The 23,951-nt window shown below is 49.9% G+C and overlaps 1 protein-coding gene, 1 long non-coding RNA gene and 1 pseudogene across 8 annotated transcripts in view; 1 reads left to right on the forward strand and 2 right to left on the reverse strand.

Annotated features, from left to right (window-relative positions):
* Positions 1 to 23,951, forward strand: part of ABCC1 (ATP binding cassette subfamily C member 1 (ABCC1 blood group)) — a 186,958-nt gene that overhangs the window by 129,336 nt on the left and 33,671 nt on the right. For 4 of the 7 annotated variants that reach the window (XM_034950824.4, XM_055099366.2, XM_055099367.2 and 1 more), the window contains 4 exons: positions 1,499 to 1,666; positions 5,080 to 5,260; positions 17,279 to 17,369; positions 21,387 to 21,522. In XM_034950824.4, coding sequence (XP_034806715.3) covers positions 1,499 to 1,666; positions 5,080 to 5,260; positions 17,279 to 17,369; positions 21,387 to 21,522 — 576 coding nt within the window. Of the gene's footprint in view, positions 1 to 1,498; positions 1,667 to 5,079; positions 5,261 to 13,525; positions 13,556 to 17,278; positions 17,370 to 21,386; positions 21,523 to 23,951 lie in introns of all 7 variants that reach the window. The other 3 variants (XM_034950822.3, XM_055099364.2, XM_055099365.2) reach the window with 1 other exon arrangement.
* Positions 1 to 23,951, reverse strand: part of LOC117977848 (uncharacterized) — a 53,329-nt gene that overhangs the window by 16,736 nt on the left and 12,642 nt on the right. The gene's annotated exons all lie outside the window — the stretch shown is intronic.
* LOC129394136 (large ribosomal subunit protein uL22-like) lies at positions 8,657 to 12,016 on the reverse strand (annotated as a pseudogene).

Here is a 23,951-nt window from a genome sequence, read left to right on the forward strand (position 1 = left end):
CCCCATGGTGGTCGTGTGGTGTGTCCCCTCTTAGAAGACCAAGAGTGCAAAGCACTGGCCCATTTCTGTTTTTAGTTACAAGCCAGGGGCTCCGTCGGCTTTCTTACGTGGTGAATGATGTTTAAAAATTGAGATACGTCTGCAGCTCCTTGGAAATAAAAAACAAATTATTGGCCGGGCGCGGTAGCTCACGCCTATAATCCCAGCACTTTGGGAGACCAAGGTGGGAGGATTGCCTGAGGTCAGGAGTTCGAGGCCAGCCTGGGCAACATGGTGAAAACCCATCTCTACTAAAAATACAAAAAGTTGCCAGGCATGGTGCCGTGCACCTGTGGTCCCAGCCACTTAGGGGGCTGAGGTGAGAGGATTGCTTGAACCTGGGAAGCGGAGATTACAGTGAGCCGAGATTGTGCCACTGCACTCCAGCCTGGGCGACAGAGTGAGATTCTGTCTCCAAAAACAAAAAGAAGGCACGTGGCTGCCAGGACCCCACCTCAGTGCATGGGAGTCAGGGCAGGCATCTCAGGAGGGGCTAGGCAGTAACCTGTGATTTCCAGCCAAACAGGGAAACGACGTTGGCTTATCTGTCATGGTGGGAGCTGGCGCTGCTGCTGGTCCATGCATTGTCCTTCCTCCTGGTGACTGGGATGTGGGCTGGATTTCAGCGTCCCCAGGCCGGAGCCTTGCTTCACCTATATGTGGCTTTGCCGGACAGTAACAGATCCAGAGTAAGCTGGCAAACACGGCAGCTGTCACCAACAGCAGCAGTAACAATAATATGACCACGTCCACCAACGCCTTCCATGAGACTAAGAGATCAGGGCCTTCCCACTGGTCAACATGATTTGGTGCCGTCAGCCACCCTTTGCTGAGCACTCGCTGTGCGCCAGGTGCCCTGCTCAGCACCTCACGGGAGATTCAGGTTTTCTCTTTTGCCCAGTTGACAGGTGGGGCTAAACCCTGTGCCTGTGATCCTTTCCTTGGTGGTGGTGGAGCTGGGGCCTGGCTCCAGGTTTGTGCAGGCGTGACCTCATGCCTTCAGCATCACACTTAAAGAAGAGGAGGTGGGTGCAGCTCTGCAGGGCCTTCACCCGGGACCTGCTGTGTCCTGAGCAGGCTCTATGCCTTTCTTTCTTTCTTGTTTAAAGAGACAGGGTCTCATTCTGTTGCCCAGGCTGGAGTGCAGTGGCCCAGCCATAGCTCATTGCAGCCTCGAACTCCTGGGCTCAAGCCATCTTCCCACTCAGCCTCCTGAATAGCTGGAACTACAGGCACACATCAGCAGGCTTGGCTAATTTTTTCTTTTCTTTTTTTTTTTTTTTTTGTAGAGACAGGGTCTCCCTATATTGCTCAGGCTGGTCTCAAACCCCTGGCCTCAAGCAGTCCTTCCACCTTGGCCTCCCAAAGTTCTGGGATCACACCACACTCGGCCTGCTTCTACGTATCGTGAGTCTTAAGATTTCCCAGGAAACCCACTCCTGTGTATGTCTCTCCCCAGGGCGTGAACCTGTCTGGGGGCCAGAAGCAGCGCGTGAGCCTGGCCCGGGCCGTGTACTCCAACGCTGACATTTACCTCTTCGATGATCCCCTCTCAGCAGTCGATGCCCATGTGGGAAAACACATCTTTGAAAATGTGATTGGCCCCAAGGGGATGCTGAAGAACAAGGTGCCTGCTGGCGGGGCGGGGCTTGGTGTTGGGCCGTCTCGCCCTTTGGTTAAGTCAGAACGTGTCCTCTTTAGGAGTCCTTGACTTTCTCTGGCTTTCTTTGTTTTTAATTGGACTTTAAAGAACACATTTCTCATGCTTGTCTTGGAAGCCTTCCTAAGATAGCCGTCTTGTACTTGTCTTTATAGGGGTAAGTCCTCCACGCAGAGTTAAATTCATTGCCTTTGCATGGCCAAGGGAGGCCTCTCTTCCTGATTAAGTCACAGGGCTGGCTTCTTAGCGGGGAATCCCACCCCAAGACATTGCCTGTGACCTAGCAGGCTGCGTTTTCTTACTTGCAGAGGTGTCTGTGGGTAGAGGGGTCGGAAAATTGCCACATCACCTTAACGTGATAGGAAATAGTTCCTGTGTTCTTTTTATAGGGCAGTTGTGATAATGGGTACACACTGGCTCTTTTTTTTTCTCCCCCTGATTTTATTTTTTTGAGGTGGAGTTTCGCTATTGTTGCCCAGGCTGGAGTGCAGTGGCATGATCTCAGCTCACTGCAACCTCCGTGTCCCGGATTCAAGCACTTCTCATGCTTTGACCTCCCAAGTAGCTGGGATTACAGGTGCCCACCACCACGCCTGGCTAACTTTTTGTATTTTTAGTAGAGTCGAGGTTTCACCATGTTGGTCAGGCTGGTCTCGAACATCTGACCTCAAGTGATCTGCCTGCCTGGGTCTCCTGCAGTGCTGGGATTACAGGCGTGAGCCACCACACCCGGCTGTTTCCCCTGATTTTAAAACTAACACATCCCCATGGGGGGCATATAGATTAAGAAAAACATGAAAAAGAAAAATGGAAGCAGTTACACACATTCCACTGGTTAGAGGTTTTGTATTTTTTTCAAGTCTTTTTGCTCTGTGTGTAAACTTTTTAAATAGGGTTATCTTGTTACACGTATATATACAGGAAACATCGTGCTACATGATCTCTTGTAGTTGTTCCCATACATACCACTAACATTCTGTGTAAACATATTTTAAAATAGTACAAAACATTTTTGAAAATTACTAATACATGCCCATTGTAACAAAATTGAAAAGTATAAGAATATGGATATATTCTTATAATATATGTATGTGTGTGTGTGTGTGTGTGTGCATGTATATAAAGTAAATAAAGCTGGGCACGGTGAGTAATCCCAACACTTTTGGAGGCCTAGACCAGTGGATCACCTGAGGTCAGGAGTTCGAGACTAGCCTGGCCAACATGGTGAAACCCCATCTCTACTAAAAATACAAAAATCAGCAGAGTGTGGTGGTGCATGGCTGTAATCCCAGCTACTCGGGAAGCTGAGGCCGGAGAATGTCTTGAACCCGGGACGTGGAGGTTGCAGTGAGCTGAGATTGCGTCACTGCACTCTAGCCTGGGTAACAGAGCGAGACTCCGTCTCAGAAAATATATATAAATAAAGTAAATAAAATAGTCCCTCTTCATCCTGCATCCCTAATCTTTAATTCTTCTCTTAGAGAGCAAGGGTTAGCAAATCTGGCCCACTGCCTGCTTTTTATATGGCTCTTGAGCTAAGAATGATGTGTGTATTTTTAAATAGAAGAAATCTAAACAGGAAGAATATTTTATGACATTTGAAAATCGTATTAAATTTAGATATCAGTGTCCATAAATAAAACTTTATTGGAACATGGCCAGTGTGTTTTTTTTCTTTTTTCTTTTTTTTTTCTGGAGACATGGTTTTCTTCTGTTGTCCAGGCTGGAGTGCAGTGCCACTGTCATGGCATGGTAGCCTCCAGCTCCTCGGCTGAATCAATCCTCCTGCCTTCTGAGTAGCTCCTGGGACCACAGGCATGCAGCACCATGCCTGGCTAATTTATTTTTATTTTTATTTTGTGGAGACAGGTCTCACTATGTTTCCCAGGCTGGTTTCAAACTTTTGGCCTCAAGGAATCCTCCCGTTTTGGCCTCCCAAAGTGCTGGGATTACAGGTGTGAGGCACCGCACGTGTCCTGTTCTTTAAAGCATCATCTACAGATACTTCAACTCGGCAGGGCTGAGTTGGTGCCATGGCAACTGTAAGATCCATAAAGCTGAAAAGATTGACCGTTAGCTGTTTAAGGAAACATATGCTGACTTCTATTAATAGTTTGATGAATGTCTTCCCAGACTTTCAGATTTGCAGATAAAATGTATGCATGTGCATATTTTGTAGTGGTTTTGGGGGTGGCTGACAGTGGGAGTTGTTTTAGAAAAAAATTAAGCCAGAGCTGGGCACGGTAGCGCATGCCTGTAGTCCCAGCACTTTTGTAAGCCAAGGGTGAATGGATCGCTTCAGTTCAGGAGTTCACGATGAGCCTGGACAACATGATGAGACCCCTGTCTTGACAAAAAAATACAAAAATTATCTGGGCATGGTGGCACGTATCTGTAGTCCCAGCTACTTGGGAGGCTGAGGCAGGAGAATCGCTTGAACCCAGGAAGCATAGGTTGCGGTGAGCTGAGGTCGCACCACTGCACTCCAGCCTGGGTGACAGAGCAAGACCCTATCTCAAAAAAAAAAAAAAAGAAAAGAAAAAAATTAAGCCATTGGGCAGGGCGCAGCGGCTCACACCTGTAATCCTAAAACTTTTGGGAGGCCGAGATAGGCAGATTGCCTGAGGTCAGGAGCTTGAGACCAGCCTGGGCAACATGGTGAAACGCCATCTCTACTAAAATACAACAACAAAAAAATCAGCCAGGTGTGGTGGCGGGCGCATGTAATCCCAGCTACGCGGGAGGGAGGCTGAGGCACGGGAATTGCTTGAACCTGGGAGGCGGAGGTTGCAGTGAGCCGAGACTGTGCCACTGCACTCCAGCCTGGACAACAAAGTGAAACTCTGTCTGAAAAAAAAAAAAAAAAAAAAAAGCCATTGCATACAAACTGTTTTGCTGTGGCACCATCCTTTTATTCCTTTACACACTTGTACGGTTCCCTCCCTACCTCTTGTCATTCAGGTTTTTGTTAAAAAATAACCTTCCCCATTACCTTTGTTAAAATTGCAAAACCCGCACACTTGGTACACCCGTTCCCCTTTTTGCTGTGTTTTCGCCATTCAGCAAGCACTATTCTACTAGTGTTCATTTCTCCTGAGGCCCTGGAATCTGGGGCAGGGGTCTTTGTTTCCTTCCCCTTCCCCAGCTTTTAGCTCAGCACCTGAGGCGTGGCAGGCCCTTTGCACATGCATGTTACAGGACCGTGTGCACAGGTTCAGCTGCTCCTGGATGCTGTTATCGCAGGTGCATGTCCCACCTTCAGACCTGAGTTTTGCCCGCCAGGTGTTCGTCGGCTCATTCCTCCTTTAGTCTTCACTCTGCCAAGCTAGGCAGTCTCACACATGTGCACTGACGTGGCCGGGTGTCCCCTTTGCCCACAGACGCGGATCTTGGTCACGCACGGCATGAGCTACTTGCCGCAGGTGGACGTCATCATCGTCATGAGTGGCGGCAAGATCTCTGAGATGGGCTCCTACCAGGAGCTGCTGGCCCGAGACGGCGCCTTCGCTGAGTTCCTGCGTACCTATGCCAGCACAGAGCAGGAGCAGGACGCAGAGAACGGTAGGGGCAGCCCCAGGGTTCCACCCGCTCAGGGTGTCTGGCACCTTGGAGGGCCACATTGGCCTCTTTGAGGTTGCCACCAGCCACTTGGGGAAGGCGACTCATCAGGGCATGAGGGTGGGAGCTGGATGGAGCCCCCTAAAGAAGCAATGTGGAAAACCACCTTGGTCCCTGCAGCGCTGAATTGGGAGAGAGTCTCGGTGCTTTATGGCCATGGGACAGGAGCACCAGGCTTCAGCTCAGCTGACCTCAGGGCAGGGTCTGGCGCCTTCCTGGAACATGACCTTGGACCTGATGAGTTTCAGGGTCCTTATGGCAAAAATGGGAACGATGGTAATTAAAGTCCTGGCTCTCGGGGCTGAGAGAAACTGAGGACATACGTGACACAAGAGATGTGAGGGTTGTGAGGTGAAGCACGGAGTTAAGCTGGCAGGCTCGGATTGGTGACGTCTGGGTTCAATCGCCGGCCGCTCATCTCCCCAGCTGTGTGACCTCAGGCCTGCCCTTCAGACCCATCTGAGCTTCACTTTCCTCCCTCATAAAGCAGTTCAGCAGGGCCAGACGTGGTGGTTCCCAACACTTGTAATCCCAACACATAGAGAGGCTGAGGTGGGAGGATCGCTCCAGCTCAGGAGTTTGAGACCATCCTCGGTAGCCTGGCGAAACCTCATCTCTACAAAAAATACAAAAAATTTGCCAGGCACCGTGGCTCACGCCTGTAATCCCAGCACTTTGGGAGGCCGTGGTGGGTGGATCCCTTGAGGCCAGGAGGAGTTCAGGACCAGCCTGGCCAACATACTGAAACCCCAACTCTACAAAAAAAAAAAACAAAAAAACAATTCAGATGCTATTAAGTGCTTTGGAGGGGAAACAAAAAAGACAATGCCATGGGCTGAGGAGTGATGGGTGTCATTGTGGCAACTCAGGCAGGGGATAGGGAAACCCTCTCTGGGGAGGTTGCATTGGCATGGGAAGGAGCCAGCAGGGAGAAGATCTGGGAACAGTGTTGTGGGCAGAGGGAACAGCCAGTGCAAAGGCCTCAGGACCAGCATGAGCTCAATTTGTTTACAAAACAAAAAGGGTGGTGTGGCCAGACCATGGTGTGCCAGGACGTGGGGGGCAGGAGAAGAGGTCAGCACAGTGATTGTCCTGCAGGGCCTTCCAGGTGGGTTTTGGTCTAACTGCCCTGGGAAGCCACTGAGTGTCAGAGAGGCAAAGTGACCAGCCGCAGGATACACAGCAGCTGCTGGCAGGGTTGGTTCTCAAGTTGGTCTCTGAGTTTCTCATCCTTTGCCTGGGGTGGGAGCTCCTTCTCTGCAGAGGTCCTAGTGGTCTCTAATAAGCGCTTTCTTGAGATGTAATTCACACACGTAGGCTGGGCGCAGTGGCTCACGCCTGTAATCCCAGCACTGTGGGAGGCTGACACAGGTGGATCACCTGAGGTCAGGAGTTCGAGACCAGCCTGGCCAACATGATGAAACCCTGTCTCTACTAAAAATACAAAAATTATCCTGGCATGGTGGCGCACACCTATAGGCCCAGCTACTGGGGAGGCTGAGGCAGGAGAATAGTTTGAACCTGGGAGGCGGAGGTTGCAGTGAACCGAGATCGTGCCACTACACTCCAGCTTGAGCAACAGAGCAAGACTTAGTCTCAAAAAAACAAAACAAAACAAAACAAAAATTCATACAACATACAATTAACCCACTTAAATCACACAATCCAACCATCACCACAGTCAAGTTTAGAACTTTTTTAAATTACCACCAAAGGAAACCCCAATCCATCAGCCATGACTCCCTATTTTCCCCAGCACCTCCCAAGCCCTAGGCAACCACTAATCTTTCTGTCTCTCTAGATTTGCTTATTCTGGACATTTCATATAAATGGCATCACAATAGGTGGAATGTTGTGACTGGCGGCTTTTACACTTAGCGTGATGTTTTCAAGGTTCATCTGTGTTGTAGCTTCATTTCCTTTTATTGCGGAATAGTATGCCATTGTGCAGATAGACCATACTGTGTTGATCTGTTCACTGGTTGATGGACATTCAGGTTTTTTCCACTTTCTGACTCTTGTGAATACTGCTGTCATGAGCCCTGGTGGTTTTAAAGGAAAAGTTGGTGGCCAGGTGTGGTGGTTTGTGCCTGTAATCCCACCACTTTGGGAGGCCAAGGCGGGTGGATCACTTGAGGTTAGGAGTTCAAGACCATCCTGGGCAGCATGGTGAAACCTCGTCTCTACTAAAAGTACAAACATTAGCTGGGATGGTGGTGCACACCTGTAGTCCCGGCTATTCGGGAGGCTGAGGTGGGGGAATCGCTTGAGCCTGGGAGTCAGGCTGCTGTGAGCCAAAATCATGCCACTGCACTCCATCTGGCCTGGGTGACAGAGCAAGACCATGTCTCAAAAAACAGTTGGATTTTTGTTTCTTGCCAGTGCATGATAGCTGACATTCCCTTCAGCTTTTAAATTATTTGATTAGACTGAATTTCTGCATGTTCATTCCCTTGTGGTTGGGAAGTTCTACCTTGAGTCTAGCCTGTTTCTTCTTGCTGCAGAATCCCCCTTTGTCTATCTCTCAGCCCGAGCAATGCATTGTGGCAGCTTCTTGGTGACTTTTTCACTGACCTGCTTGGCAGGCTACTTTTAGGTGACAATACCCTTTGTGCTCTCTAAATCAAAATGTGTGGGTTTAGCTGAATCTTTTGCCCAGCGTGAGGTCTGTCTCTCTACCCTTCCGTCCAGGTGAGCAAAAAATGTCCTTAAACTCTCTTGGCCCCAGATAGGTTCCACACCCCCACTTTCTTTCCCAGCTGCTAGAGTATCCAAGCAGTGTATACAGAATATGGAAGGCTGCCAGATGCTTTGTGATTTTTGTACACATCAGCACTTAATTTGGTGATGCAAATGCCGCCCACCACCCTGGCACCTCGTGCGTTCATTTTCCCAGTTTGACCTCCCCACCTCCTGCCTTTGAGGTTACATAGAAGTCCTTGGCAGTGGGTCTTACATCAAACTGGGGCACCCCCCTCTCTCACCACCCACGCTTTTCCATTGCTCTGGAGGGGCCCTGGCTATAAAGTCTTGACATCAGGGTCTGGTCTTGCCCAGCCTTCGCCAACTCGAAGCGCCAATGACCTTGGGTTTGTTTAAACCACATTTTTGGCTCTTCCTAAAGGGGAACTTTTTTCCTTGTTGGATTAATCAGCTCTTTTTTTTAGAACACCCAGGCTGAAGGGGTGCAGGTGTTGGTATTTGGTTTGGGAGAATCCTTGAGGGGGGATGGGCAGGAACCAGGCTTGTGAATGGGGCCATACCGACCTCTCTCCCGGGATATTCAGTTTACTGATTTCTAAGAAATATATCTTTTTTACTGTTTGTCTCCCTCTCTCCTTTTTTTTTTTTTTTTTTAACTTTTAATGGCATTCCTTTTATTCCTAATTTATTCCCATGCCATAAGCTTTTGTTTCTTCAGTTTCTTCTGGGATATATTTTTCTTCTGTGCAGCCTCCCCTTCCGGTTTAGGAACAGTTTGTTCCCTTTCAGGCAGGATCATCTGGATGTGGCAGAGTGAGCTCACGTATGGGTTAATCCGACCGACCCTGAGCTCTGTAGGTCCGGCGACGCAACTTAGGTGCTTTGTTCAGTTGGATATGCTCAAGGACCAGAGAATCTGCATCTGAACCCTTAAGTTTAGTGTGACTCTGTATTTTTAAGCATGTGCAGCAGAAATTCAGTGCTCTTTTTGGGCTGCCGACCTTGTGACCAGCCCCACTTCTTGGCCTGGGTACATCTACCAACTCCACCATTATAATGTCAGAATGGTACATGTTGTTTCTGTAAAGTGGCATCTTTCTGATACTTTGTGGCCTTTTGTATGTGCATACCTTTGATGGCCTGGGCGCTTTCAGGAGTGTTCTTTTTCTTTTTTTTTTTTTTGAGACGGAGTCTTGCTCTGTCGCCCAGGCTGGAGTGCAGTGGCGCGATCTTGGCTCACTGTAAGCTCTGCCACCCGGGTTCACGCCATTCTCCTGCCTCAGCCTCCCGAGTAGCTGGGACTACAGGCGCCTGCCACCACGCCCGGCTAATTTTTTTTGTATTTTTAGTAGAAACGGGGTTTCACCGTGTTAGTCAGGATGGTCTTGATCTCTTGACGTCATGATCCGCCCGCCTCGGCCTCCCAAATTGCTGGGATTACAGGCGTGAGCCACTGCGCCTGGCGTTTTTTTTTTTTTTTTTTTTTTTTTATACAGAGTCTCACTCTGTTGCCCAGGCTGGAGTGTAGTGGCACGATCTTGGCTCACTGCAGCCTCCACCTCCCGGGTTCAAGAAATTCTTGTGCCTCAGCCTCTCAAGTAGCTGGAGTTACAGGCATGTGCCACCACGCCCGGCTAATTTTTGCATTTTTAGTAGAGATGGAGTTTCACCATGCTGACCAGGCTGGTCTCAAACTCCTGGCCTCAAGGGATCCTCCTGCCTCAGCCTCCCAAAGTGTTGGGATAACAGGCATGAGCCACCATGCCCGGCCTCACAAATGTTCTTAAGGTGAACACAAAGATTTGAACCTCTTGATCTGCATGATTCTGTGGTGTTTTCTGGATAAAGTGAATAGTGAACCATTTTCACAGATTGCCTCAAGCCCCTTAGGGGAGCACATTTTTAAGGGATTTTAAAAAATGGCTCATTAACCTTCATACCTGGAAGGTAAAACACATCTTCATGACTCTGGTTTCTTTCTTAGGAACTTAATACCTAGAGCAGTGGATTTCCATCAGGGGCAAATTGCCCCCACCCTGGGGACAGTTGGCAATGTTTGGAGACATGTTTGGATGTCAAAACTGGAGTGGGGTTTGCCCCTGGCAGGCAACCAGGGTAGAGGCCAGCGATGTCGCTAAACATCCTACAGCACTGAAGACGAATTCCCCCTTACCCTGACCCCCGTGACAGGGAATCCCCTTGCCAGGGACATCCAAAGCACCATGAGCAAGAAACCCTGTGTGCTCCGACTTCACACTGCTGAATTCTTCCCTTGTCCTCTTGGGAGAAGGATCTTTATTCCAACAATGTGGCCATTTTTCTCTTTTAAAAAATTTTATTTATATATTTTTATGTTTTTTTATAGAGATGGGATATCACTCTGTTGCCCAGGCTGGTCTCGAACTCCTGGGCTCAAGCGATCCTCCCACCTTGACCTCCCAAAATGCAAATGCTGGGATTATAAGCATGAGTCGCGGCACCTGGCCTGTGGCCATTTTTCAAAACCTTGCTTGAACCATCTGTTAACCTCATGGCAAATATTTTTCCCTCTTAAGTATTTACCGAGTTTTTCTTAATGATTATAAAAGCAATATGTGCTCATCGTAGACATTTGCAAACTACAAAAGAGTACAAAGAATCAGGAAAAAAGGTGGCTCATATCTGTAATGCCAGGACTTTGGGAGGCCAAGGTAGGCGGATCACCTGAGGTCAGGAGTTCGAGACCAGCCTCGCCAACATGGTGAAACCCCATCTCTACTAAAAATACAGAAATGTCAGGAGGCTGAGGCAGGAGAATAGCGTGAATCCGGGGGGCAGAGCTTGCAGTGAGCCAAGATTGTGCCACTGCACTCTAGCCTGGGTAACAGAGTGAGACTGTCTCAAAAAAAACGAAAAACAAAACAAAAAACTCCTGAAAAAGAACATCTTTCTGCCCTCACTGCCCAGAAGGAGAGCTGTTGTTAGCTTTGGCATCTTTTTCACCTGTCCTTCCTTCCTAGGCCTTTTCCCTTGACAAGATTGAGAGCATATCTTAGAGTTTTCTCATCTCCTGCCACCTTTTGATTTCTTTTCTTAACAATGGGCCATAAGCACCTCCCCAAGTTACACAAATTAGTTGTCAGCACAGAGCAGCTGCCGAGAGAGTTCATCAGACAGACCCCCACATTCCTTCTGGCTGTCCTCAGAGGCCGGATTTCTTCCTCTTTTGAGGATGAAGAGCTTTCTCTGCCGAGGCTAGGGGAGGAGGTCAGTGAGGCAGCCAGTGAATGCCGTTTTTGGTCAAAAATGAGGCGTTGACTATAAAGCTGTGAGTTGAATTCTTCCCTCCGGGGAGGCTGGCCTGCTGGACCTTGCCCAAGCAGAGTTCCAGAACCTTCTTGAGTAAAGGCAGTGTTGGTGGAATAAACAGTGAGAGGGCTGGCAGCGGAATACACAGACCCGGGGCAGCACTTAACGTGGGTCAAGGGTAGAAACAGCACCTGGCTTGACAGCATCCAAAATCCAACACCTGGTGGTTGCGTGAACTCAGTGACAGTCACTGAATTACAAGTTTCGTGTGTTTGCTTTAAAAAAAAAGAAAGAATTCTTGCTACTTTATAGCATTCTCCACCCTGGCCCCCAGCCTTCATTTCCCTCTTCTTCCCTGCTTTGATTTCTTTGTGGCACTTATTGCTGCCTGGAGTAAATTATGGATCTACTTGTTCGTTTATTGTTGATCTCTTCCTTTGGAATTTAAGATCTGAGGGTTTTGTTTGTTTGTTTTGTTATGTTTGTTTTGGGAGTCTCACGCTGTTGCCCAGGCTGGAGTGCAATGGTGCAATCTCGGCTCACTGCAACCTGCACCTCCTGGGTCCAAGTGATTCTCCTGCCGCAACCTCCCAAGTAGCTGGGATTATGGATGCCTGCCACCACGCCCGGCTAATTTTTGTATTTTTAGTAGAGACGGCGTTGTGCCACATTGGTCAGGCTGGTCTTGAACTCCGGACCTCAAGTGATCCACCCGCCTCAGCCTCCCAAAGTGCTGGGATTACAGGCATGAGCCATCGTGCCCGGCTGCTCTGAGGGCTTTTTGGTTGTCTCTCCATCCCAAGGACTAAGAAAAGAGCCTGACACATAGTAGACACTCAGTAAATGTGTTAAATGAGTGGATGAATCGCGCCTTGGCTGTTCAAGGCATGTCCTGCATAAGCAGTGGGTAGGCCGGAGGGCTTTGGATGTTTACACTGCAGATAAATACCTCAGACTAGGAGTGGATTTCACCCCCTCTCAGGTCTGCTTTAGAAAGCAGCTTTGTCAGTCCTGCCTATGAGAGGGGCCCCTCTGGCAATGGGAAGTCAGCTCTGCTTCTTGACTTGACTATACACTTGTCAGTCTGCCCATCTGTCTGTCGGGTATGTACAGAGTGCCTGCTGTGTGCCACGAGGCCACCTGGTACGTGAGCCTCTGTGTGGAATGGTGCCCCCCACGTTGAGTTGTGCAGTGTGCATCCTGTGTAACTGCACTTGGCCACCTGCTGTGCCAGGTGCTGGTAATACAGTGATGGATATGACCCACTTCATGCCCTTGAGAGCTCACAGTCTGATGGGAGAGACAAACGCCAAACAATTAAGGGTATCATAGTGCTAAATGCAGTGATGGAGGGCTGCTTGAGGGCCTGGGAAATCACAGAGAAGGAGCCCCCATCCCAGCCTAGGAGGGTCCAGGGTGATATCTGGGCTAAGTCACCTTTTCTTCTCCTCTTGGGCACATGTGCATCTGGCTCTGTGTGAGGCCAACCCCTCTCAGGAGCAGTGTCTGTCCTCAAAGGGGCTGGAGCTGATGCCCATGCCACCTCCCAGTGTCATGCCTGGCCTGCCTACTGTAATACTTTATTTCTTTTCCTCTCCTGCGTAAAAACAAGCCTGAAGACTGAAGGTTGGTCTGCATTATTTGTTTAGCTCTATTTATGGTTAAACACAGTTATGACTTTGGCCAGGCATGGTGGCTCACGCCTGTAATCCTAGCACTTTGGGAGGCCAAGGCAGGTGTATCACCTGAGGTCAGGAGTTTGAGACCAGCCTGGCCAACATGGCAAAACCCCGTCTCTACTAAAAATACAAAAATTAGCCAGGTGTGGTGGCGGGCACCTGTAATCCCAGCTATTTGGGAGGCTGAGGCTGGAGAATTGCTTGAACCTGGGTGGCGGAGGTTGCGGTGAGCTAAGATCACGCCACTTCCCTCCAGCCTGGGCTAAAGAGTGAAACTCTGTCACAAACAAACAAACAAAAACCCAACACAGTTATGACTTTGGAGAAGGGGGTTGGTCTTGGGCAGTGTGTTTGTCCCGGATCCACCCAGCACGTGTGGGATGGGGAAACTGACACACAAATGGAGCAGACCCTTCAGCCATTCTTGCCTCTCCCCCTTTAGAAAAGACAGTCCCTTCACTCCTTTATTTAGATAGGGGCTTAGGGCGGGAGTTTCGCTTTGCTTCTTAACAATATCTTGGGTCTTCTGAATTCCCAGGCAGCACAGTGATGGACGAGGAGGAAGCAGGTCAGTACTGCCCGGGTTGGATTTGGCTTGGCTCATAGAATGAGGCCAGAGATGGGCCGAGACTGTCGCTGCATGTCTGGGGAGGTGCCGTCAGATGTCTGTGTTTTCACCCCTCCGGTTGTTCATTGGTTCATTTAGCACACATTTACTGGGTACCTACTGTGTGTCTGGCTTTGAGGCTGGCACTGGGGGATACAGCCTGAGTCCCCAGATACCTTTATTGTCACTGATGACCTTGGGTAAGCTCTACTGTTTCATGCATCACGTTACCGTGACCAGCATGCCTTGAGGGGACCATGCTTATGAAGTGCCTGGCACACAGTAGATGGACAATAAATGGCAACAGTTTGATTGTGAGCTGCCACGCATAGATCCTGGGGCACAGTCAAGACACACATGGGCCCAGACAATGCAGGGTGATCAGCGCCTGTTGGGGAACTGCAGCAGGTGGTGGTGGGGACCCTGAAGAGGGATGTCGCCTAGTGGAATTCCAGTGGCCAGACTGGACCCATCCCTCCTGCCTTCTGCAGTGTGTGGCTTAGGGTCCCAGCCAAGGGCTTTTTTTGTAAGCAGCAGAAGCTGAATCTGGCCACCTTAAACAAACAGAGGGTGTTTCCTGGAAGGATACCAGGTAAACTCATGAATCAAAGGCAGAACTGAGCAAGTAGGACTCAGGAAATGGGAACTCTGGGAGACTAGACTCTTTTAGGACAGGTGAACTTGAACTGTCTTTGGTCCTTGTAGACCACTGATGACGGTTCAAATCCTGGGAGAGGGGCTTTTATGGGGCGACCTCAGACAGTGCCCACCTTGGCTGGGGGAATCTGAGGCACCCTGATTGACAGGCCCACCAAGGCTGTAGGAAGAGGGAGAGCTGATCCCTTCAAAAAGCCAACAGGGGGCCAGGCACAGTGGCTCACTCCTGTAATCCCAGCACTCTGGGAGGCCGAGGTGGGTGGATCACCTGAGGTCAGGGGTTTGAGACCAGCCTGGCCAACATGGTGAAACCCCGTCTCTACTAGAAATACAAAAGAATTAGCCAGGCACAGTGGTGCATGCCTGTAATCCCAGCATCCTGGGAGGCTGAGGTGGGAGGATCGATTGAACCCAAGAGGCAGAGGTTGCAGTGATCCAAGATGGCACCACTGCAATCCAGCCTGGGCGACAGAGAAGACCTTGTCTCAAGACAAGGAAAAAAAAAAGTGCTGAGAGGATGGTGGACTAACCGATGTTCAGATTCCTCCTCTTAGGCGCTTGGTCCTCCTCCATGCAGAGTGGAATTTTCCAGCTGCCCAGTTCGACCTGTGGGCTAATTGGTGGGTTGAGAGGGTAAGACAGCCTTAGCGAGCACTGCATGCCTGCAGAAGCTCCCAACTGACCATGGTGGCTGCGCTCAGTGAGGAACAGGAGAAGTGAGGGCTGAGGCTTATAGGAGGGTGGCCTGAGGCTGCTGGTAGGAGATGGGGGGCTCTCTGTGGCATGCAGCCTCCAGATGGGGGTCCCTGGGAGTGTTCTGGAACATTCTCATCCCTGCACAGAGAAAGATGGTTAAGGGCATGGCTGGTTCCCAGTGTCACACGTGTGTGAGGACAGGCTGCATGGGAAGTCCTGCTTGGTATCATTCTTCCTTCCTGGGTGATGTGGCTATTTGTGTTTTGTTTGTTTTTTAATTTAGTGTTTAGTTAGTTTAGACAAAACAAAACAGAGCTGACATTAAAGGGAATGTTTAAAGCAGAGTTTCTCAGTTCCTGGCTGTGCCTAGAATTCTCTGTAGAACCTGTTTAAAAATGTATTTAGTAATAAGCAACACGGGGGTCGCCATCACTGAACACTTGCTGTGCCAGACACTGCGTGCACTCTCGTTTCACCCTCTCGCAAATGAAGGTTAGGTCTGCTGTTCCTGTTTTGCAGATGTGGAAGATGAGGCTCAGACAGATTTATCATTTCCCCAAGGGGCACAGCCAGGAAGTGAGAGAACACTTCCCACATATCACAGTTCCTGGAGCGTGCTCTAATCGAGACTCACAGCAGGGACTGGGCTGGACACGAGGGCACCTGCTCAGTTTTTAATTTTAATTTCTTGGTTTTTTTTCTTTTATTCGTGTTTTTTAGATTTTATTTTTATTTTTATTTTATTTTTTTTTTGAAACAGAGTCTCGCTCTGTCACCCAGGCTGGAGTGTGGTAGCATGATTTCAGCTCACTGCAACCTCCGCCTCCTGGGTTCAAGCGATTCTAGAGCCTCAGCCTCCCGAATAGGTGGGATTACAGGCATGCACCACCACGCCCAGCTAATTTTTGTATTTTTAGAAGAGAGTTGGGGTTTTTCCATGTTGGCCAGGCTGGTCTTGAACTCCTGGCCTCAAGCGATCTGCCTGCCTCAGCCTCGAAAGTGCTGGGGATTACAGGTGTGAGCCACCGTGCCCGACAGCCACCTGCTCATTTATAAAGCCCCCCGTGACTCATTTACAACCAAGACTGAGAATTCCTGGCATGGAGTGCCTCTCTGCGTCCAGGAATGATCTGCAGCCCCCTCTTCCCTTCCAGGTGTGTCTGTGTCTCCCTGTGGCTGTTTCTGCAAGATTTTGCATTTTTGAGCTCTGCTTTTATTTGTGTCATCACCCGAGCATGTTCCCAGGGTCACCCTGACCATGCTGCTGGCTGCATATTTATCCCTTTTGTATCTTCTGTCCTGGGTCCTCTCCCACCTTCTCTGGGGTCAGCCCTGTGGTGCCTTACATTGTGCTGCTTTCTCTCCTGGCACCAAAGAATGAGGCAGTCAGTGCAGAGTGGGGGCAGTAGTCATCATCATCACTGAGTTATTGTGAACCGGGAAAGGGATATGATCTGTTTTGACATGACACACGGTGCCCGAGTGCACTTGATAAATGTTGGCTGTCATTGTCATTGTTGATGTTCCGGTGATTATTGTTGATGCTGGGTGGATTCTTCCTGGGATCAGGGCAGATATCCAGCTGCTGTGTCCCTTGGTGTCCTTATCAGTGTCCTTCCTAATTCTGCAACCAAGGCATCTGCCAGGGCTGGGGTCTCATCTGAAGACTCAATCAGGGAAGGGTCCACTTTGAAGCTCACCTGGTTGTTGGCAGAACTTGGTTCCCCAGTTGTTCAAATGTTGAAATACTTTATTACTGTGGAAACAGCCACTGCCCCAGGTACCTTTTACCCTGAACTCTTGGGACCACTCTGTGGTCTAGGAACTGAAGGGTTAACTCCTGGCACTACAGGGGTCTCCGGGCCTCTGCCTGTTGGCTGATGGCCTTGTCAAATTGGTTATCTATTTTGAATATCACTTCTTCTTTCAATGCTTGGGAATCACGGGGCTATGCCCTTTCCCTCATGCGTTTCCTTGCATCCTGGTCCTAGGAAGTGAGCTTAACACAGCAGGGCTACTGTTTTCTGGGCTGGGTTTTACCCATTGCTGCTGGCACAGGATGCTGGCTCAGGCCCAGTGCCCTCAGTGGATGGAGCCCTCTGCACAGTTGCAAAGCACTGTCCCTACCCCAAGGGACTGAGCTCCAGATACCACCTGCCCCACAACCAGACAGCCTGTTCATGGCCTCTGCAGAGCAGGTCTCCTACTTTCTGATCATCCTGGCGGCCAGGTGCTCTGCGGTCTCCTCACTGAAGTGGCCGGTTTTTGTTGCCCTTGGTTTTAGCATCTGCCTCATAACCCCACTTGCCCCCTTTGTCTCTCTTCTGCCAGGGGTCACGGGCGTCAGCGGTCCAGGGAAGGAAGCAAAGCAAATGGAGAATGGCATGCTGGTGACGGACAGTGCAGGGAAGCAACTGCAGAGGTAAGGGCGGGGAGGGAGGCCCCAACCTGAGGACCCTGCCCTGCCAGTGGGAGGACAAGAGGAGGGACAAAAAAAGGCCTCAGCCCCCTGAGGTCCTGGAAGGCCTGGGCTTTTACCTTCCCTCCCAAATCCTCCAAGGACCTTGCTTTTCAGAGTACAGAGGCCCAAAGAAGGAATGTGGCACTCTTTTTGCCAGGTGGCACAACACACACAGGCCTCATGATTTAACCATCTGTCCACGCTTCTGACACTCGTGCTCCCTACATGGTGTGGGTCTTTGCTCAGGTCTCTTGGCGGGGCCTGGAAGGTTCAGGCTTTGTGAAGCAGCATTCGATTTAAAACTGTCTCAAGGCCAGGTGTGGTGGCTCATGCTTGTAATCTCAGCACTTTGGGAAGTTGAGGCAGGAGGATCGCTTGAGGCCAGGAGTTTGAGACCACAGTGGGTAACATAGCAAGACTTCATCTCTACAAAAAAGGAAGTATGCTCGTGTTTGATTATAGAGGGCTTCCTTAGATCCCTGGGGATTTATAGCATATGCAGTATATTAACCATCCTAGCTTTTAAAAAACTGGCTAAGTGGGCCAGGCAGGGTGGCTCACGCCTATAATCCCAGCACTTTGGGAGGCTGAGGCGGGCGGATCACCTGAGGACAGGAGTTGAAGACCAGCCTGGCCAACATGATGAAACCCTGTCTCTACTAAAGATACAAAAATTAGCCAGGCATGGTGGCAGGCACCTGTAGTCCCAGCTACTCGGGAGACTGAGGCACGAGAATCGCTTGAACCCAGGAGGTGGAGGTTGCAGTGAGCCGAGATTGCGCCATGGCACTCCAGCCTGGGTGACAGAGTGAGACTCCATCTCAAAAAACAAAAACAAAACAAAAAAACAACAGAAAACAGCAAAACAACAACAAAAATTGACAAAGTCAGAGCCTAAACGTACCTGACCGCGGAGATCTGAGAAAGGATCGTGGACCTGCAGTTGCTATAGGGGTCAGGAGAGAGCAAAGACGATGCGGCCTAGCACTGTGCCTGGAACAGACAAACACTTGGTAGGTGTCGCTTTTGCCATGGTTATCATCCGGACATGGTTATCGTCCGGAATTGGTGGGTTCTTGGTCTCACTGACTTCAAGACTGAAGCCGCGGACCCTCGCGGTGAGTGTTACAGTTCTTAAATATGGCATGTCTGGGGTTTGTTCCTTCTGGTGTTCGGATGTGTTCAGAGTTTATTCCTTCTGGTGGGTTCGTGGTCTAGCTGGCCTCAGGAGTGAAGCTGCAGACCTTCGCGGTGAGTGTTACAGCTCTTAAGGTGGCGCGTCTGGAGTCGTTCGTTCCTCCCGCTGGGTTTGTGCTCTCGCTGGCTTCAGGAGTGAAGCTGTAGACCTTCATGGTGAGTGTTACAGCTCACAAAGGCAATGTGGACCCAAACAGTGAGCAGCAGAAAGATTTATCGCAAAGAGTGAAACAATAAAGCTTCCACAGTGTGGAAGGGGACCCCAGCAGGTGGCCACTGCTGGCTCTGGCACCCTGCTTTTATTCTCTTATCTGGTCCCACATCCTGCTGATTGGTCCATTTTACAGAGAGCCGATTGGTCTGTTTTTACAGAGAGTTGATTGGTCCGTTTTGACAGGGTGCTGATTGGTGCGTTTACAGTCCCCAAGCTAGATACAAAAGTTCTCCACATCCCCACTAGATTAGCTAGACATAGAGTGTTGATTGGTGCATTCACAAACCCTGAGCTAGACACAGGGTGCTGATTGGTGTGTTTACAAACCTTGAGCTAGATACAGAGTGCTGATTGGTGTATTTACAATCCCTTAGCTAGACATAAAGGTCCTCCAAGTCCGCACCAGACTCAGGAGCTCAGCTGGCTTCACCAGGTGGATGCCGCACTGGGGCTGCAGGTGGAGCTGCCTGCCAGTCCTGCGCCGTGCGCCCTCACTCCTCAGCCCTTGGGTGGTGGAAGGGACTGGGCGCCATGGAGCAGGGGGCGGCACTCGTCCGGGAGGCTCGGGCCGCGCAGGAGCCCATAGCGGGGAGGTGGGGAGGCTCAGGCATGGTGGGCTGCAGGTCCCGAGCCCTGCCCCGCGGGGAGGCAGCTGAGGCCTGGTGAGAAATCAAGTGCAGCAGCTGCTGGCCCAGGTGCTAAGCCCCTCACTACCCAGGCTGGCGGGGCTGGCCGGCCGCTCTGAGTGCGGGGTCCACTGAGCCGACGCCCACCCGGAACTAGCGCTGGCCCGCAAGTGCCCTGTGCAGCCCCGGTTCCCGCCTGTTCCTCTCCCTCCACACCTCCCCGCAAGCTGAGGGAGCCGGCTCTGGCCTTGGCCAGCCCAGAAAGGGGCTCCCACAGTGCAGCGGCGGGCTGAAGGGCCCCTCAAGTGCTGCCAGAGTGGGTGCCAAGGCCGAGGAGGCACAGAGAGCGAGCGAGGGCTGCGAGGGCTGCCAGCACGCTGTCACTTCTCAATCTTACACAGCCTAAATTCTAGTGGGAGACTCCAGACAGTGCATGAGTGTAGAAGGATGTAAGATTTTCCATCGAGGTGTGTGGATGTGTGAAGTCCTAGGTCATGAAGCAGGAAGCCCCAGCTCCCCATCTGAATTCTAGATTCCATCCAGAGTTGGTTCCGATTGCTTCCTCTGCCACTCCCTGAAAACTCACTCTTCCTTTCGGATTTGAGGGCCACTTCCACCTCACTAAGCCTTAACTAAAGACCTTTGCACAGATCTCATGGGTAAGGAAAGTTTACCCAATCCCAGGCGCTAATTCAAAGAGGGGAGGTGGTGGAGGTTTATTCGGCCTTCAGGAAGTGTTTTCAGGGGACACAGTTCTGGGGGTGCAGGGATGACTCACATGGGGCTCCTGACCTCAGTTAGCTTATAATCTTTGTGCAGGAGATAAGTAGGTAGAGGAAAGTATAGAAATTTCCACGGCGGTGAGCCACAGCTGTGTTTTGCATGGCCTCCATAATTTCTTTTCTTTCTTTTTTTTTTTTTTTTCTGACATGAGTCTCCCTCTGTCGCCCAGGCTGGAGTGCAGTGTGCAGCGTGCAGTGGCGCGATGTCAGCCACTGAACAGAAAACTGTGGGCAACGCAATCTGTGATCCTCTCTGGGGGTCTGCATAAAGCTGATGACCACTGATGTGCGAAAAGTGCTTTTTTTTTTTTTTTTTGAGACGGGGTCTTACTCAGTCGCTGAGGCTGGAGTGCGGTGGTGCAATCATGGCTCACTGCAATTTCTGCCTCTGGGATTCAAGCCATTCTCCTGCCTCAACCTCCCAAGTAGTTGGGACTGCAGGTGCACGGTACCACGCCTGGCTAATTTTTGTATTTTTAGTAGAGACGGGGTTTCACCATGTTGGCCAGGCTAGTCTTGAACTCCTGGCCTCAAGTGATCCGCCCACCTCGGCCTCCCAAAGTGCTGGGATTACAGGTGTGAGCCACCGCGCCAGGCCAAATAGTACTTTCTGAGTAACACGCTTGCATGAAGGAGCAGTCAGGGCAAGATCCCACCCCAATGCCCACCACATTTGTAAAACAAGAAAATCGAACTAGCTGGGTACTTTGCCCTATGTTTTTCATCATGTGTTACATTTTGAATCTTTTTCATGTTTGAAAAATGATCTACGATGTGCCCTTTCTGTTTTATCTTTTATTGGCTTTTTTTTTTTTGAGATGAATTCTAATTGATCTCAAAAAAAAAAAAAAAAGCACGCACTTTTTATATACCAGTTGTCATGGGCTTTTTGCAGGCCCCCAGAGATCATCACAGATTGCGTTTCCCATAGGTCTCATTCCTGCCTGAGACACTGCCTTTCTCTGGGTACCTATAACCCTGGCGAGTGACATGATGGGGTGTGCCGTACATATTCATACATATGTTTACACGTGTGCATGTGGAAACACTCCGTCTCTTATGCCATGGTTCAGACCCACAATAGCAGTCCCAGCAGGGAGCCCTCCGACCCTGCCCAAGGCATCTGTGCGGTTGACACCCTTGTGCTTTGCTTCTCCAGACAGCTCAGCAGCTCCTCCTCCTATAGCGGGGACATCAGCAGGCACCACAACAGCACCGCAGAACTGCAGAAAGCTGAGGCCAAGAAGGAGGAGACCTGGAAGCTGATGGAGGCTGACAAGGCACAGACAGGGCAGGTGAGATTCGCTCCTTAAGTGATGATAGTGGCTGGAGTTAATAGAGCGCCCACTGTGCACTGGGCACTGTGCAAAGTGCCTTGTCTATGTTAACTCACCTGTCCATCACAACACACCTGTGAAGATACTATTTACAGCACCAGAAACTGAGGCCAGAGAGGCTAAGTGACTTACTCAAGGTCACCCCTGGTCAGTGGCAGAACTGGGATTTGAACCCTGGCCAACTCCAGGGTTAGTACTTGTAGTCTCTGCTCTATTGACTGCCTGAGCAGCTCAGGGGCGTCTCATTCGCTAGAGGTGAGCTGGATGCTTTAAATCAGGGCTTCCTGCAGCGTGGGGTTCAGTTGTGCATGAGATGGTGTCCGGTTGTGCACAGACACATTAAATGACAGAGGAATGTTTGTTTCCTTTCTTTTTTTAATTTTTATTTTTTTGAGACAGAGTCTCACTCTGTCACCAAGGCGGGAGTGCAGTGGTGCGATCTCGGCTCACTACAACCTCCGCCTCCTGGGTTCAAGCAGTTTTCCTGCCTCAGCCTCCTGAGTAGCTGGGATTACAGAAACTTGCTACCTCGCCCAGCTAATTCTTGTATTTTTGGTAGAGACAGGGTTTCACCATGTTGGCCAGGCTGGTCTTGAACTCCTGACCTCAGGTGATCCACCCACCTTGGCCTCCCAAAATGCTGGGATTACAGGCGTGAGCACCGCGCCCTGCCTGTTTTTCATCTCTCATTTGGTCCTAATGATTACGTCCCTGAGAAAGTACCAGTTGGGCCCTACCCTGCCTTCTCAACCTAACAACCACTATCCTCTCTTTGTAACAAGGAGACCGGGTTTTGAGCTCCTGTTTTATTGTTTTTAAAGATCGTCTATTTTGGGCAAGTGTTAGTAATTCTCCATTTATGGTGGTGATCCAAAGTTTATTTTTAAAAATAAATGTGGTTTTTTTTGTTTTTTGTTTTTTAAAGGGAATGGAATTTTTAAAGTAGGTAAACAATAAGCATGCAGATAAAGAAAAACAAATAAAAACATGAAAGGTGGTAGCCGGGGAGTGGGGCTGGGGCACTTTCTCTTAGATCTGCCCGGATGTGTCCAGAGCTTCCGAGGACTGTCTATTCCTGGCTTCTTCCTTAACTTGTCATCAGAGTCAGGACTGTAACAAGGGGCAGAGGTGACTCTGGTGTCCTCTCTTGCCTTACCCTTAGTGACCCTCCAGGAAGCCAGAGAAGTTACCCCAAATCGCAGGACATGGGAAGGAAGGGCCAGAGATGCCAGGCCCATTTAATCCTCATTTAACTCCAATTTTATATTCAAGGAACATCAAAGCCAGGGGGCTTGTTACTTGTCAAAGTTGGACCAAGAGTGGAGCCAGGAACAACACGCTTATCGTTTCTTTGTGTCTTTTTTTTTTTTTTTTGAGACGAAGTCCTGCTGTGTTGCCCAGGCTGTAGTGCCATGGCGCTCACCGCAACCTCCGCCTCCCGGGTTCAAGCAATTTACCTGCCTCAGCCTCCCGAGTAGCTGGGACTACAGGCCTGCGCCACCATGCCTAGCTAATTTTTGTATTTTTGGTAGAGATGGCGTTTCACTATGTTGGCCAGGCTGGTCTCAAACTCCTGACCTTGTGATCTGCCTGCCTCAGCCTCCCAAAGAGCTGGTGCTGGGATTATAGGCATGAGCCACTGCGCCCGGCCTTTTTTTTTTTTAAAATTTGTTTTCTTTTTTTTTTTTCTGAGACAAGGTCTGACTCTGTCACCCAGGATGGAGTGCAGTCGCACAATCATGGCTAACTGCAGCCTCCACCTCCCAGATTCAAGTGATTCTCCCACCTCAGCCTTCCAAGTAGCTGTGACTACATGTGTGCACCACCACGCTTGACTAATTTTTTTAATTTTTTTGTTGAGATGAGGTTTCACCCTGTTGCCCAGACTGGTCTTAAACTCCTGGGCTCAAGTGACTGGCCCGCCTCCCAAAGTACTGGGATTACAGATGTGAGCCACCACACCTGGCCACACACTTGTCATTTCTGACCCCTGAGCCCACCACATTCCACTACTCATGAGAAAGAGGTTCCTGAACGCTGCAGGCTAATTTCAGGGACAGCAGGCAACTTGGCCACATGACAAAGCCAAGTGGTGAAATAAACACATTCTTAATTATGACCTGTCTCCTCACCCACATATTTCATTTTCCAGAATGGAGACTTGAAAACTCAAAAGGAAGCAATCAGTTACACATCAGACCTGTTATCTTTCATCTGTTACCTTTCAGCTAGACCGTAGGGTCAGATGATTTTTGTTTTTTTTTCTGGTGAGGGGCAGAGCCTCACTGTGTCGCTCAGGCTGGAGTGCAGTGGTATGACCAACGCTCACTGCAGCCTTAAGCTTCTGGGTTCAAGAGATCCTCCTTGCTCAGCTTCCTGAGTAGCTG

This window comes from Pan paniscus, chromosome 18, assembly GCF_029289425.2.
Source record: "Pan paniscus chromosome 18, NHGRI_mPanPan1-v2.0_pri, whole genome shotgun sequence".
Lineage (NCBI taxonomy): Eukaryota > Metazoa > Chordata > Mammalia > Primates > Hominidae > Pan > Pan paniscus.